General features: G+C 39.5%; 1 protein-coding gene and 1 long non-coding RNA gene across 5 annotated transcripts in view; both read left to right on the top strand.

Annotated features, from left to right (window-relative positions):
* The window catches only part of ARMH4 (armadillo like helical domain containing 4), a 160,467-nt gene that overhangs the window by 50,828 nt on the left and 94,596 nt on the right, over nt 1–15,043 (top strand). For all 4 annotated transcript variants that reach the window (XM_041760164.1, XM_041760168.1, XM_041760165.1 and 1 more), the window contains 2 exons: nt 1,040–1,294; nt 3,660–3,872. In XM_041760164.1, the coding sequence (XP_041616098.1) occupies nt 1,040–1,294; nt 3,660–3,872 (468 nt within the window). The remainder of the gene's footprint in view (nt 1–1,039; nt 1,295–3,659; nt 3,873–15,043) is intronic.
* On the top strand, nt 11,716–13,464 carry LOC121493851. Its single transcript, XR_005988573.1, has 2 exons — nt 11,716–11,877; nt 13,011–13,464. It is a non-coding gene; the product is annotated as an uncharacterized LOC121493851 (long non-coding RNA).

A 15,043-nucleotide genomic window follows, 5' to 3' on the forward strand; every position in this document is an offset into this window, starting at 1 on the left:
TTTTAATTTTTATTTATTTATGATAGTCACAGAGAGAGAGAGAGAGAGAGAGAGAGAGAGAGAGAGGCAGAGACAGAAGCAGGCTCCATGCACCGGGAGCCTGACGTGGGATTCGATCCTGGGTCCCCAGGATCGCGCCCTGGGCCAAAGGCAGGCGCCAAACCACTGCGCCACCCAGGGATCCTCACACAGGTGTCCTTTACATGTGTTATCTCTTTATAACAGGTCTATGATGTAGATACTACTATTTTTTTAAAAAGATTTATCTATTGATTTTAGAAAGCAAGAGAGAGAACAAGTGGGTAGAGGGGCAGAGGGAGAGGGAGAGAACCCTCAAGCCGAATCCCTGCCAATTCCCAGGACCCTAGGATCATGACCTGAACCAAAATCAAGAGTCAAATGCTCAGCTGAGCACCACCCAAGTGCTAGAGCCTGCATTTTTGACTGCTATGATATATGGCTTCCATGGAATGATATTAGTACCTACCTCCCCTTAGTATATTTAGAAGATAAAATAACACCATATACACAGCAGTGTGTGTGTATATAGCATATAATAGAAATATATGTGTTAAAGCATATAATAGAAACTCAATAAACATTATTGTAATAATTATTCCTTTATTGAAAATAGTAACTTTCCTCTTCAGAAATGCAAATGTGAAAATTTATATATATATAAATGATGAGAAAATTTAAATATAATTTAGAACTGTATAATTTATTTCTTAACAAACTGGTTATGTTGATATTCACTAAAAGGAGCTCAATTGTTGATCTTCCTGTTTTGTTTTGGATTTTATTTTATGCTTTATATATTAACTTCTTTATCTCTGTCTTAGATTGATTCATTGCTCCTGAAAGCAGCAACACTGAAAACATTTATTTGCTGACATTTTGTATCTGGGCGATCCATTTGCCTTCCCATACCCTGAAATAGCTATCTTCTTTTTTTTTTTCAAATTATTAATTATAGAGTGACATTTTAAGGTATAGGGAATTTGTCTATTTTAAAATATTGTATCCCCCCCCTTTTAAGACATCATCACTCAAGAGATGACAACAGCTGTTCAAGAACCAGAAGCCACTTTATCATTGGTGACACAAGAGCAGCAGGTTTCTACCCTTGAGGTTGCTGGAGAAAATGGTAACACTGAGGAAGGAAAAGATTCCCCCTTCACCACATCTGGTGTTCCTGCTGTTACTCAGCTGTCGAGGAGATGGGAGCCTCTGTCCACAACAGTTTCAACTACAGCTGTGCCTCTGTCTTTCGAAGTTACTTCTGCTCTGGAAGGTTTGTAAGCAGGGGAATCTTGGACTCAGAATTTTAGGGGGAGATTTTTCTGAGTTATAAGGAATGGAGTGAGTGTGGCACTTAGCTCTATCCCTAGGGTTTCCAAACAGATCTCATCTGGAGAGTGAATAGAAAAGATGGGTGAACTCTCTTGGAGAGATGTGGCAAAGCCTAATAGGATGAGGGGTCAGTTCCTAAGTAGAATTTCCTGGTGGCTCACCACTGGGGCCTGTGAAGGCCAGACCTCCTGAGAACTCTCTCCTTGTCTGACAGCTCTGGCTGCTAGAAGCCAGAGGGTGAAGTGAAAACAGTGAGGACCTCAATTGCAATCCCAGCTTTGGCCCTCACATGTATTGTGGCCTCAAACAGGTCTCTTAAATGACTCCAAGCTTGGTTTGTGCATCTTTAAATAATGCCCAGCCTATCTTACAAGTTATTTTAAGGATTCAAAATAATGTATACAGAGTGCTGTCTGTATAGGAGGCCCACAAATGCTCTGATATCTTAAGGATAGCAAAGTTTTCATATCTTGGTGATCATAAGCATCATCTGGAAATTATAAAAATTATTATTATTTAATTATTATTTTTGGACCTCATGTCTCTGTCTCATTATTGGTCTAAGTAAAGCCTACTTTTATTTATTAACTGAGTTATTTTTTATTTATTTTTTTATTAACTGAGTTATTTTTAAAAAGTAAGAGATATCTCCTAATCCTGACCCTCCAAAACAAAAACTCTAGGGCCTGGTCAGTAACCTACACATAACCCCATCATCCTTCCCACCTCATCCTCTTCCTCTGACTGTTAACTGTCATTCTGAATCTTGTGTTCCTCATTTCCTTGGTTTCCTTTTATTTTAGTTTTGTTGTATCTGCATTTATGCTTAAAATTACGCATTAAAAATTTTAGTAGTTTTTAACTTTATCAAAACAGTATCATTCTGCAGATAGCCCTTTTGGTACTTAATTGGTTTATTCAATAGTCTATGGCTGAGATTCACTTACTGCAGTTCTTTTGTTTTGACTATTTATAATATTCCACTCTGAGATTAGATCACAGTTTATTCATCTAATCTTCATCCAGTCTCTCCTAGCAATTTGCATTTGGGTCATTTCCAGGTTTGGCTATTTTTTTTAAGATTTATTTATTTATTTGTTTATTTGAGAGAGAGAGGGAGAGAGAGAGAGAGAGAAGGAGCACACGGAGAGAGAGGGAGGGGTAGGAGCAAGGAGCCCAATGTGGGGCTTGATCATAGGACCCTGAGATCATGACCTGATCCAAAGGCAGATGCTTAACCAACTGAGCCACCCAGGTTCCCCAGATTTGGCTATTGTGAACATTGATTGCCTCCATGCATATTCTCATACATAGTCCCCGTTATACACGTCCAGGGGTTTCTTTTGGTTAAATACCTAGAGCTGGGCTCTAGATATGAATGTTTGACTTTAGGGGGCAATGCCTAACTATCTTCTAAAGTAGTTGCACCAATTTATACTCCTAACATAGCAATGTGTGTGAGAGTCTGGATCCATGTCTTAGGAACTTTAAAAAATAGTTTTTCAGGCTTCACCACCAAGGAAATTCTGATTCAGTAAGTTGGGATGTGTGGAAAGCATGAAAATTGACTTCTAAAAAATTACTTTGGAGATTCTGATGATCTATCAGATATGCCAAATAATATTATGCTAGAACTTTTTATATTTGGGAAAACCTGGGGCTAAACTGGCTGCTTTGAAATTGAGCATATTCTAGACACTGATACCCTTAGTCTATGACTTGATTTTTTTTTTTAAACTTTTTTTTTTTTTTAAATTTTTGATTTATTTATGATAGTCACAGAGAGAGAGAGAGAGAGAGAGAGGCAGAGACATAGGCAGAGGGAGAAGCAGGCTCCATGCACCGGGAGCCTGATGTGGGATTCGATCCCGGGTCTCCAGGATCGCGCCCTGGGCCAAAGGCAAGCGCCAAACCACTGCGCCACCCAGGGATCCCTATGACTTGATTTTTAAAAGTAGTCTTTGACATGTATTTTAATACTTGTTAAATTTTCTACCTTTGGCAGTAAATTATATAAAATCTTGCAAAATCTGTAATATTATCAATAGAATACATGGGAAATCAATTTGAGACAATACATTTCCCTGGACAGTAGAATGTTTACCTTGCATAGCTGGATTGATGCACACTGGGAAGGGGAAGCTTGTCTAAGTGCCAGACTTAGATACTACTAATACTACTACTTATACAGTAGTATATAAGATACTGGTTTCATTACGCATTTCTTTCTTAAAAAGCAAAAAGACATGTATACGGTTCTCCTAATGATCATCTTTGGGTCAAGTCCCATCTCTTGTGTTTGACAGATCTAATGGACACTGTCACAGGGCCAAATGAGGAATTGTTCACACCAGTTTGGGGCTCTCCAGTGACTCCTCCTGGAATAATGGAGGAAGCACCCAGCCTTTTCCCAGCGCTTCCTGATTCTGAGGCATCCTCGGAGAGAAGAACCGCTGTCCCATCCATTAGCCAAGTTAATACAGCTGCCTCATTTGGCCTGGACCAACTTGAATCTGAAGGTACCAATGATTTGAAGGGGATCTTTTCTAGAACCAATGGAGTGAGTCACTGAGCAAATGTTGTTTTTGAGAAAAGATTAAGGAGAAATGTGATTTCCATCCACAGTATAAATCAGAGGTCAGTAAACTGTGGCCTGGCTAAAGCTGGCCTGCTATCTATTTTTGTATGATCTCAAGTTAAAAAAAATAGGGGATCCCTGGGTGGCGCAGCGGTTTGGCGCCTGCCTTTGGCCCGGGGCGCGATCCTGGAGACCCGGGATCGAATCCCACATCGGGCTCCCGGTGCATGGAGCCTGCTTCTCCCTCTGCCTGTGTCTCTGCTTCTCTCTCTCTCACTGTGTGCCTATCATAAATAAATAAAAATTTAAAAAAAAAAAAAAAAAATGATCTTTAGGGGCAGCCTGGGTGACTCAGCGGTTTAGCACCACCTTCAGCCCGGGGCCTAATCCTGGAGACCTGGGATCGAGTCCCACATCGGGCTCCCTGCATGGAGCCTGCTTCTCCTTCTGTCTGTGTCTCTGCCCCTCTCTCTTTCTCTCTCTCTCTCTCTCTCTGTGTGTCTCTTATGAATAAATAAAATCTTTAAAAAAAAGGATCTTTACATTTTTAAATGATTGAAAAAATTAAAGGAAGAATAATATTTTGTGACATGTAGAAGTTAAATAAAATTCAAATTTCAGTGTTCCTAAATAAAGCTGTATTGGGACCCAGCTGCACTTGCTCATTTACATCTTATCTGTGGCTACTTTTGTGCCAGATCAACAGAGTTGGGGTAGTTGTCACAGAGATTGAATGTGCACAAAGCCTAAAACATTGACAATATGGCCCTTTACTGAAAAAGCTTGCTGACCTCTGGTCTAGATCAGTAGTTCTTAACTACAGGTGAACATAAGGATCACATTGGAGAGTTTTTTAAAAATCCCTAATGCCTGATTCCTTCCAGTGCTTCTGATTTAGTTGGTGAAGGATCAATCTGGCATCCACATTTTTAAACAGTGCTTTAGATGAGTTAGATCTGCAGGCTCGACTGAGGATACTGGTTTGTTTGTTTATTTATTTATTTATTTTTAAAGATTTTATTTATTTATTCACTAAAGACACACACACACACACACACACACACACACACAGAGGCAGAGGGAGAAGCAGGCTTCATGCAGGAAGCCTGATGTGGGACTTTAGGGTCACGCCCTGGGCCAAAGGCAGACGCTCAACCGCTGAGCCACTCAGGCGTCCCAAGAATACTGGTTTAAATGGAAAATTTGTTTCCCCACCACATTTTCTTAGGTGGAAGTTTTAATGTGGACTGTATTTTCACAGCACTGCTCTGATTGTTAGTGCTTGTTTTTTTCCCTCTTTACTTTCTTTTCTTTTTTTTTTTTTTAAATTTTATTTATTTAAGAGAGAGAGAGAGAGATAGAGAATGAGAGGGGACGGGGCAGAGGGAGAGGGAGAAGCAGATTCCCTACTGAGAAGAGACCCTTACATGGGACTTGATCCTAGGACTCTGTGGTCATGACCCGAGCTGAAGGGAGATGCTTAACTGACTAAACCACCCAGGCACCATGGGTTTTTTCCTTTATGAACATTTCTGGGTTAGGATGTTATAATCTTTGAAGAGGGGCAGTCTCTTCACCTGTTGAGATGGAGAAATACATGCCAAATGAAGCTTTCCAAGACATTGGCTGTGAGCATGAAGAAGATGCCTGGAGCACAGCTGCACATCCACAAATAAGAAGACTGGAAATATGATGAAAGGTCATTTAATTAATCAGCATTTTAGCAGGTGAACAGTTTCTGGTGGGAAGTGAAGAATGTCCAGAGATTTGTAATCCTGAGTTTCTAAAACTAATCTAGAAGACAGGTAGGCTTTTGGGCACTAAATTAGCCATAGTTCTGATGCAGTAAAGACAGAAGATGTGCTGTTATTTGATATTTTGTCTCCTGTCGAGCAGGGAAGGTGGTTCAGCTAGGTTTGCTGCAGATTCTATCCCAGACTTTCTGGGTAACACTGGCAGTTTTCTGGCAGAGAAACATGACATTCTAGGAGTATTCTGGAGAACTCCATGGTAGAATGGCGGTTTAAGAAATGGATCAAAGCAAGCTCAGAGGCTAACAGGTCTTGCACTCCACATTGATATAAAACCCATATAACTTTGAGATTAATCTCCTTTTAGCTGCCTGCTCTCCTTGACACCATCTGGAAAAAGCAGGTTCCCCCAAATTAACCTGAGTTAGAGATGACAGCTTTACCCAGCAGGGCTCATTAAATCAGAGGAAAAAAAATATATTTGTGAGTAATCCATACTTGTGAAACTGCAATAATTTTCTAAATTTAGTAGATGATGGCAGTTGCATTGAAATATGTGAGAATTTTTTTGACTTGCCTAAGATGTCCTGGAGTTTTAGTGCTTTTCTTCTACACAGTTCAGTTCCAGCTTCTTTTTGAGAATCTATTTTGTCAGTTTTTGATCTAGATTATGATTCTCGTCAAGGCTTACGAAAGACATTTTTGGTTTAAAAATATTCTTTCTGTTACATTTTTGGGCTTAAGAGTTTGAATGAGCACACTTTTTCTCCTAGATTCTAGGATGTACCATTTATGTTTAATTAGTGTACGTTAATAATGTCATGATTAGTTTTATGCTGGTGCCTCTACTCCTCTGGACTAGCTTATTTAAACAGTTAAGCCTGCTAGACTCCTGATTGTATTGGAGGTCTCTAGTTTCAGTGCATGTTATTCCACCTTGCCCAGGAATGTAAGCACACCTTGAGAGCGTTTGGGTGAAGGATTTAAATTCTATCCTAGGATTATACCCAAAGGAAGATAGTTTATTCTTACCCAGAACAATGGCTTGTGCTATGTCAGGTTACCGGCCTTTCAAGTTTGAATCTCTATGACGAGTTAACAGATGACATCCAGTTCTCCAGTTAAAGATGTGTGTTTATTTAATTATCTTATGAAACTCCTATGTTATTTTGGTATCTTCTTTCCCACTAGGGGACAGAAGCACTTCTCCAGAGAATGAAATAGTTTTCTCAATGGGATATGGGCACGACTTGCATTTATTAGATAGCAGACAACCAAGAAGTAAGAACCTTTGTGGAAATTTCTGAATATTTATCCTTTCAGGGATAATTAATGGCTCAAATGAACCTCAATTTGTATCTACTTGGCACCCTGTTGTCTTTGTCTCCTTTTTAACGTTTCTACAACGTAATCACTGTCTAGTGTTTTCTAGGGCTGCAGTAGTGAAATACTGCAAACTGGATGGCGTAAAACAACAGAAATTTTTTCTGTAGTTTTGGAGGCTGGAAGTCTGAAATCAAGGTGTAGGCAAGGCCATGCTCCTTCCAGTGCCTCTAGAGGGGGATCATCCCTTGCTTCTTCCAGCTTCTGGTGGCCTCTTGAGTTTCTTTGCTTGTGATAGCATAATTGCAATGCGTGGCGCCATGCTCACCTGGCTCTTATCCCTGAGTGTTCTCTCTGCCCAAATTTCCCTGCTCTTACAAGAACACCATCCACTGTATTAGGACTCATCCCAATCACCTCATCTTAACTAGATTATATCTGCCAATATCCTGTTTTCGAGTCAGGTCATATTCACAAGTGTGGCAGGATATATTTAAATATATATATATATATATGTATATATTTTTTTGTGGGGATGCAACTCAGTACATAACTGGGGTCTGCTTATGAGAAGTTTGCCAGTGGGCTCTGAAGGTGGACGTGCTCTGGCTCTGCAACACCCACTTGAGAGATGTGCATTGGTAGAGCAGGAGAAGTTTCGGTGTGTTTTACATTTCTGTTTCTGCCTCTATAAGTGCATACTGCCGTGTGCCTATTTTGGTAGGTGTTTTACCTTGTCAGCAAAAATGTGGTGTGATTTTTGAAGGGATAATGGTTTATCTGTCACTTTGCCTGATACACTACTTCTCTGTACCTTTTTTTTTTTTTTTTTTTTTTTTTTTAGGGAATACAGGTTTTCAGGGTGATAAAAAATGCATTATATTTATCTCAGGCATAACTCTACTTGGGCTGCATTTATCATATTTGAAATATAAAAATGACAAAAGTCTTCTAATTTTTTATTCAAAATAGGATATGGCAAGTTAGTTGCATATGTATAACCACATAAATGAGTATTTGGACATGATCTCTGTGTAGATTGATATCCTTTTTTGGTGAATATTAATGTATTTCTCTGCTCCAAAATGAGAACTTAACAATATCTGATTACTTATGAAAATTTGCTTGGAATTTTTTTATCTGGGTTAACTGTCTTTAGAATATTTTAACCCTAATAACAATTGGACTAGGTCTTTCAATATTTCTTGAAGAACTTAAAGAAGTTCTGCTTGCTTTTTTTTCTTAAAGATCCATTTATTTTAGAGACAGAGTGAGAGCGCACGAGTACATGTGTATGCAGAAGTCAGGGGAGGAGCAAGGGAGAGAATCTTCAAGCAGATTCCCCTTGGAGCTTGGAGCTCCTGGTAGGTTCTATCCCATGGCACGTGAGACCATGGTCTGAGCTGAAACCAAGAGTTGGTTATTCATCCACCTGAGCCATCTCTGCTTTCTGTATTTTAGAAATCCAATTGAGGATATCTATTTACTCTAAATAAATCAAACTTATTTTAGGCTCTCTTGTACTCCCACAGAAGATAGAAATTTATCTGTGCTGCAAAATTGTAACAATAATTCTGTAGGGTGGCAGGTTATTGCTTTAATAATTCAATATTCAGAAAAAAAATCAATTGTGGGTTTATTGTACCAAGTACTAGGATCTAAGTACATGCGAGAGGTAAGAGTTCAAAAACAAAGATTTCTTGAGATTAGGATTTGGTAATCCTTACTCACACCCCTAGACTTCCTCCCTTAATGGTTGAAATTCAGTATCTGAGCCTTCCTGCTAATGGGAAATGGGAGACTGCTTGGTACTCGTCATGATGCTGACCAGACAGACTTGGGAACATCATGAATTTGCTTGGATTCTCTCAAGATTGCTCTGGGTTAACTTATTGCTCTTCTGTAAGAGAAGAAGAAATACCAGGATCCCTGGGCTGGAGAAGGTGAATTCTTGATGTGACTGATCCTACTTCATGTCTTTCTGTAAATAGGCTGAGTGTTGGGGCTGTATAATCTAGTGCCAGTATCCCAGACAGTTCCCATTTCCTCATGTTTCCAAAGGCCCATTCATCATGGGGTTTATCAAACAAACTCACAGTAATTGACTTGCTGGAGAATTACCATGTTTTTTGTTTTTTTTTTAACTTACAATGTATGATATAGGTAAGCATGTAACATTACCTTTTTAAACAGATTTTTAATTCTTAGTGTCCAACAGGGAAGTCATGTTTAACCTTTCTTTAGCATCTTGATTTTTTAAAAATAAGACCAAATAGATCATTTAACTTTAATTTTTTTCTTTCCTGACAAGTTTTTTTTCCTTGTTTTTTTTGAAGATCATTTTAGTTGTCCTTATATTTAGGTTTCAAAATTGCATTTTTGACATCTTTTTCCAGCCAGGCAGCACACATAGGGCAGAAAGCCGTCATTGTCGTGTTGTTTGTTATTTAATCTATTTTGGTGACATCCATTTTCCTGCCTTGGTGATTGTGTGTGTGTGTGTGTGTGTGTGTGTGTGTGTTTGTGTGTGTGTGTGTGTGTATGTGTATTTAATTTCATGGATGTTTTCTACAGTCCTCTGAGAGCATTTCCATTATATATTTGTAACTCTTTTTAATTTCTTCTGCTGCAGAAATAGTGGTGTTCTCTCTCCTTTCTTATTTGGAATTCTTAGTTCTCTTTGTCCTAGGATTCTCTCTGCTGATAATGTAGGAATTTCAGAAGAGAGTCATGTTGGAAAAGCATATCTTTATTCAGATGACTGAATGATTCTTCTTTCAGTCTGGCGGCCTCATAGTTGCTACTGAAGTCAAGATGCTTTATTTTTTTATTGGTCAATCAGAAATGAATTGGGATGTGCATTCTTTAAGTGGCATTGTGGAAAAATGTCAGAGATGTTTTTCTTTAATAGCTCCATTGAGGGTACTTAAGAACTTGTATAGAGTTTATGAGAGAAGTGTTTGCTTTTTACTTGCATTTTATTCACAAAATCAATGTTTTTGGTCTTCCTGGTATGCACTCCTTTCCTGGTATGCACTCCTGTTATTTTCTCAATTCTCATGTAACTTTTCCACTCAGGAGGCAGCTAGAATGGATAAATGAGACAGAATATTCAAAATGTCATCTTGACACCATATTTATGAACCTCAGTTTATATGATTTACCTTTGGGTGCTGCTCAGTGAAATATAATAAGAAAGATCAAGTAAGGAGTGAATTTGAACTGTTGTCCACCATTACTTGTGATATTACAGTAAGAGGTTAGGGATGTTTGCTCTAATTGTGTTAAGGATGGGGGATGGGTACAAGTTTTGGCCTTTGTTCTTGGAAATGAGTTGGATTTCATGATATACAAATGGGGAGGATGAGGAGAAGAGTATTTGATGGAATATGCCCTTGGTTTGATTATTAGTGATGACCTGATTTGGCAGATTAAATGCTGAATTCTCCCCTCCATGCTTGTTCTGGCAAAAGCAATGGAAATTTAATAAAAATTAATAATTTTATGACCATTAACAAGAACACAGGAAAACATCTCACATGATTGCCAAGGCAAGGATGAGCCATTTTTTTAACTTGTTTTTATCTTTGCATCATTTTCATATATATTACATGACAGATTACAAAACACAGACTTGCTGGTGATTTCAGTAATTGATTACCTCTTATAGTAAGTCACTTTGTTGTTTTGTCCTGAAGTCATCATCCTTTTTCTGGTATTTATGATAGATCTCTGTTCTTAAGTACCGTATGTTAGTACAGTCAATTACTTAGCAAGAGAATGGTTATCCCAGGTTTGGTACTAATGCTCACATAGCCAGTGGTATTTCAGAAATATTTAAAATCATTCTTATGATGTATTACCCTATAGCTTTGCTTACAAATTCTGCTGTTGAAGAAAGATAACTGATACTCACTCTAAGTTTTCTAGTATGCTATCTTATCATAAGGAATTCATTTATCAGTATAATCACAATTAAGCAAAAATTATTCTAGAGCTGATGTTTTCCTTTTTTTGGAACCTTTGTTGCTCAGCACTAGAAAGTAGAAAGTTAGTACTGCTTAGTAAAGTTCACCCTTAGACACACATGAAATTTTACGTCATAGCTCAGGATGAGGAAAGGATTTAGCCTTATGTATATTAAGAGTTTCTGTTCATTCATTTATGTGCACATTTAGCAAGTATTTGGTGATTCAGATAGTAAAAAAGAAGAAATGGGAGTGGATCTTGCATAAAAGTTAGTAGAAGAGTTAAGACATATATAAATAACAGAAATACAATGTAGAAAGTGGGAAAGTATCACACAACAAATTACGGAAAAAAAAAGAACTCTGAGAATTAGGAATGAGAGCTTTGCCTCAGTTTAGAGAAATAAGGAATTGATATGTTTGTGAGTCGTGTGTGTGTGTGTGTGTGTGTGTGTGTGTGTGTGTAGGTGTATATATTTGTATACATATACACTCATTGTTCTATTAATATTTATAAAAAAATAATTGATGACAAACCTAAAAATGTAGAAAACATTGTAAAGGATGTTGAATAGATACCATGTATACCACACTAGCAATCAGTTTAAAGACATGTAATCAAGCATAATTTGCTAATTTAGCTTTTTAGTTAGATAAACTATTTCTTAAGAATAGATTCTTTCATAGCTTTTTAAAAAGATTTTATTTGGCGGGCGTCCCCGGTGTCGCTGTCAGGGCGGCGTCACTTGTGCTGCGGGAAGGACGGTCCGCGGCGCTGAAGATTATGCTCCTCGAAGCACGAGTATTTCGAGGACTTGCTTCCACGGTTTCTCTCTGTGCAGAATCAGGGAAGAGCGAAAAGGGACTGCCACCAAATCCCAAGAAGCAAAGTCCACCAAAAAAAGTAGTCGAACGAAAGGAGAGGGGCAGGCCACTGGCCACCCCAACAGCAGCCGAATTGTCTAAAAACTTGTCTTCACCCAGTTGTTACCCGTCAATTGTGAATTGAGGCAGGGTGGCAGCTAGCCCTAGCACCAGTCCCGATGATAGCATGCCATTCACAGATGAAGGGCTTCCAGAGTTTTTATCAAGAAAGACTTTGGTAGAGTTTCCTCAAAAAGTTCTGCCTCCATTCAGAAAACAGGGTTCGGATTCAAAAGTTCCTCAGGAGAGCAAGGGAAGGACAAATGATTCATCATCATCTTCGTCATCTTCAACATCTTCGTCCAGCTCCTCCAGTTCAGACTCCTCCTCGGATTCAGAGTCTGACGAAGAGGGTGATGCCTCCAAGGTTGATCCTCAGATGATGAGCAGGGGCAAAGAAGGGCTTCCAACACCACAGGCCCCCCGTTCCCCTGAAAGTAGAGCCTCCAAAATTGCAACAGCAGCAAGAGAGAAGATCCGGTCACAGCAAGTGCAGCCAGATCTCAGCCCTTCAGAGAGACCCTGTCAGGGAAAGAAGAAAGGGCCCACCGTGAAGCCATCAGAGGACAGAAAAGATGCTAAACCAAAAGCTACAACCCCCAAGTTACAAGCAGATAAAGAGATTGTGAAGCAAAATATAAAGGAAAAACAAATGGAGAAAATATTTAGATCCAGTGAAGAAGATCAAGAAAGCCAAAAGCCACTTGAAGTTAAAAAAACCTTCCCTGACCCCACAAAGTCAGGATTGTCTACACAGCCAGATGTCAGCCCAGCACCTGTGCAATTGACAGAAAGAACCAGAGCGGCAGGACAGCTGCAGGCATCTCTTGATCCAGAGAAAGACATTTTGAAAAGCAAGTACTGGAAGGTGACCGGGAGGTGGCATTTCCCCTACCCGACAAGGAAAATGTGGGGAAGCAGGTAACGGGAGGAGTCTTGGAGGCTAAACAGGAGGTTTTGGAAGATCAGATGCCACTGCAACATCCAAAGCCAGTTCCTGCCCCTGATGCAGGTGTGTTCAAGCAGAAGACCACAGGTCTGGAGCCTGAGGGGAAGGACGGGACGGCTGAAGACGCGGCGCCAGGCCTGCAAGAGCAGGACAACACACCGGAGCCTGCTCAAGCCGAGCCATTCGACAACATCACGTACAGGAACCTCCAGCACCACGACTACACCCCGTACACCTTCTTAGACCTCAACCTGGACCTGTCCAAGTACCGGATGCCTCAGCCCTCTTCGGGTCGGGAGTCGCCTCGCCACTGAGCGCTCCCCTTGAGAGAGTAAACCTATCGGTGTCTGGGCTACAGAAATAAAATCCGCTCCAGCCATGAGGCCTGACATGTATAATCAGTGTCCCTTTTATGGGAAACGGTGAATTAGTTTATTTAACACCCATTTAGAAACATCTGTGCACAAGGGATTTTTCTCCCGTGATCCAGAACCTCAGAAAATTCTAGGCACTTTCCATCACTGTGATCCCACTATGTCGAGTCCCTGGTCAGTTTAATGTTAGTCTCCCTTACCAGCTAAGTGTTAATAAATGTAATGATAACTTCTAAAAAAAAAAGATTTTATTTATTCATGAGAGACACAGAAAGAGAGAGAGAGAGAGAGAGAGAGAGAGGCAGAGACATAGGCAGAGGAAGAAGCAGGCTCCACTCAGGGAGTCCGATGTGGGACTCGATCCCGAAACTCCAGGATCATGCCCTGAGCTGAAGGCAGACACTCAACCACTGAGCCACCCACGCGTTCCTCTTTCATAATTTTTAAGAAAGATTATTTATTTGAGAGAGAGAGCGAGAGAGAGCAGGAGAGAGAGCAGGAGAGAGGAGAGAGAGGTAAAGAGAGAGAAGCAGACTCCCCACTGAGCCTGATGATCTCACAACCCTCAGATTGTGACCTGAGATGAATGAAGTCATGAGTCTGACGCGCTTAACCAACTAAGCCACTCAGGTGCCCCAAGAATAGTTTTTAATAACAGAAGCAACTGCTTTTCAATGTAGAAGAGGCAACCACATGCTCAGTCTCAGGCTAACAAATACTTGATTTATAGGAAACTGCACCATGTCTCTCTTGAGGAGAATGTTCAGAACCCAGGCAAAAGGATTGGTTTTGAGTAATTCATCTGGGCTCGTACTCCAAGGTTGAGAATCCTTGTGAGGACTGGTCCAAATGGGGCTTTCTATGTTTGGTGATTTTGTGTAGTTGTTGAAGCAAATGTGGCTTATAACCACATGATAGGCTGTGGTTTGAAACCTCAAAGGCATTTTAGATGTTTGCAGAAAATTAAGGCATTTTTAACAGGCATGCTTTCTCGAGGCTAGGCATAACTGTTCTTCTACTAGTGTGAACATGATAATTTTATTGCTTTGGAATACAAACAATCACAAACCTTAACAGTGTATAAAATAACATAAGGATATTATCAACTGAGCATTATCAGGCTGATTTCATAATCATGAAGTTGTTTTGACATCAGACTACCTCTTATCACTTAAATGTATACATAACCCCAAAGGAAAAGATTAGGATAAAAATATAATGCATCAATTTGAATGGCCTTACAAGATTTTAAGAATGTTCACACTTGGAAACATTGCAAACGTCTTGAAAGAGTTACTTTGATTTGGCTTAAATTTACCAGTGCCTTTTCTTCTTCAGCCATATTACCTCCTTTTACATTGTTTGATATCTCCAAACAAAATACTTTATGGACATTTTTTTCTATAAAAAATGTGTAAAGAATTTCCAATGCTTTATTATGAGAAGGAGGTGGGCAAAAGGCCTGACATTGATCCCTCAGTTTTCTCAGGGTATCTGCTTCACGTGTTCCCTGAGGGGTCCTATATCCTATTAAAACTCCAGCTCGAACATAAGTGAAAACCCTGTCACTTATTTCAATTGAAATTAGTAGAAATTAAAAAAAAAATACTTGGCTCAAACCTGAGGGAACACAAAGCAAATAAACCAAGAAAATAATAGAAACACAAAGTGAATTAGACTCACAACATACAAATTTCTCTTATCTTATCTTAGCTAAAAAGTTCTCAGGGCTCCCAGGTCCTGACCCATTCCACACTCTGAGAAGTTTTTTTTATATTCTATATCCAAAGTACTAGAACAGTTTTCAAGCACCTTGCTAGGCT

This window comes from Vulpes lagopus, chromosome 6, assembly GCF_018345385.1.
Source record: "Vulpes lagopus strain Blue_001 chromosome 6, ASM1834538v1, whole genome shotgun sequence".
Lineage (NCBI taxonomy): Eukaryota > Metazoa > Chordata > Mammalia > Carnivora > Canidae > Vulpes > Vulpes lagopus.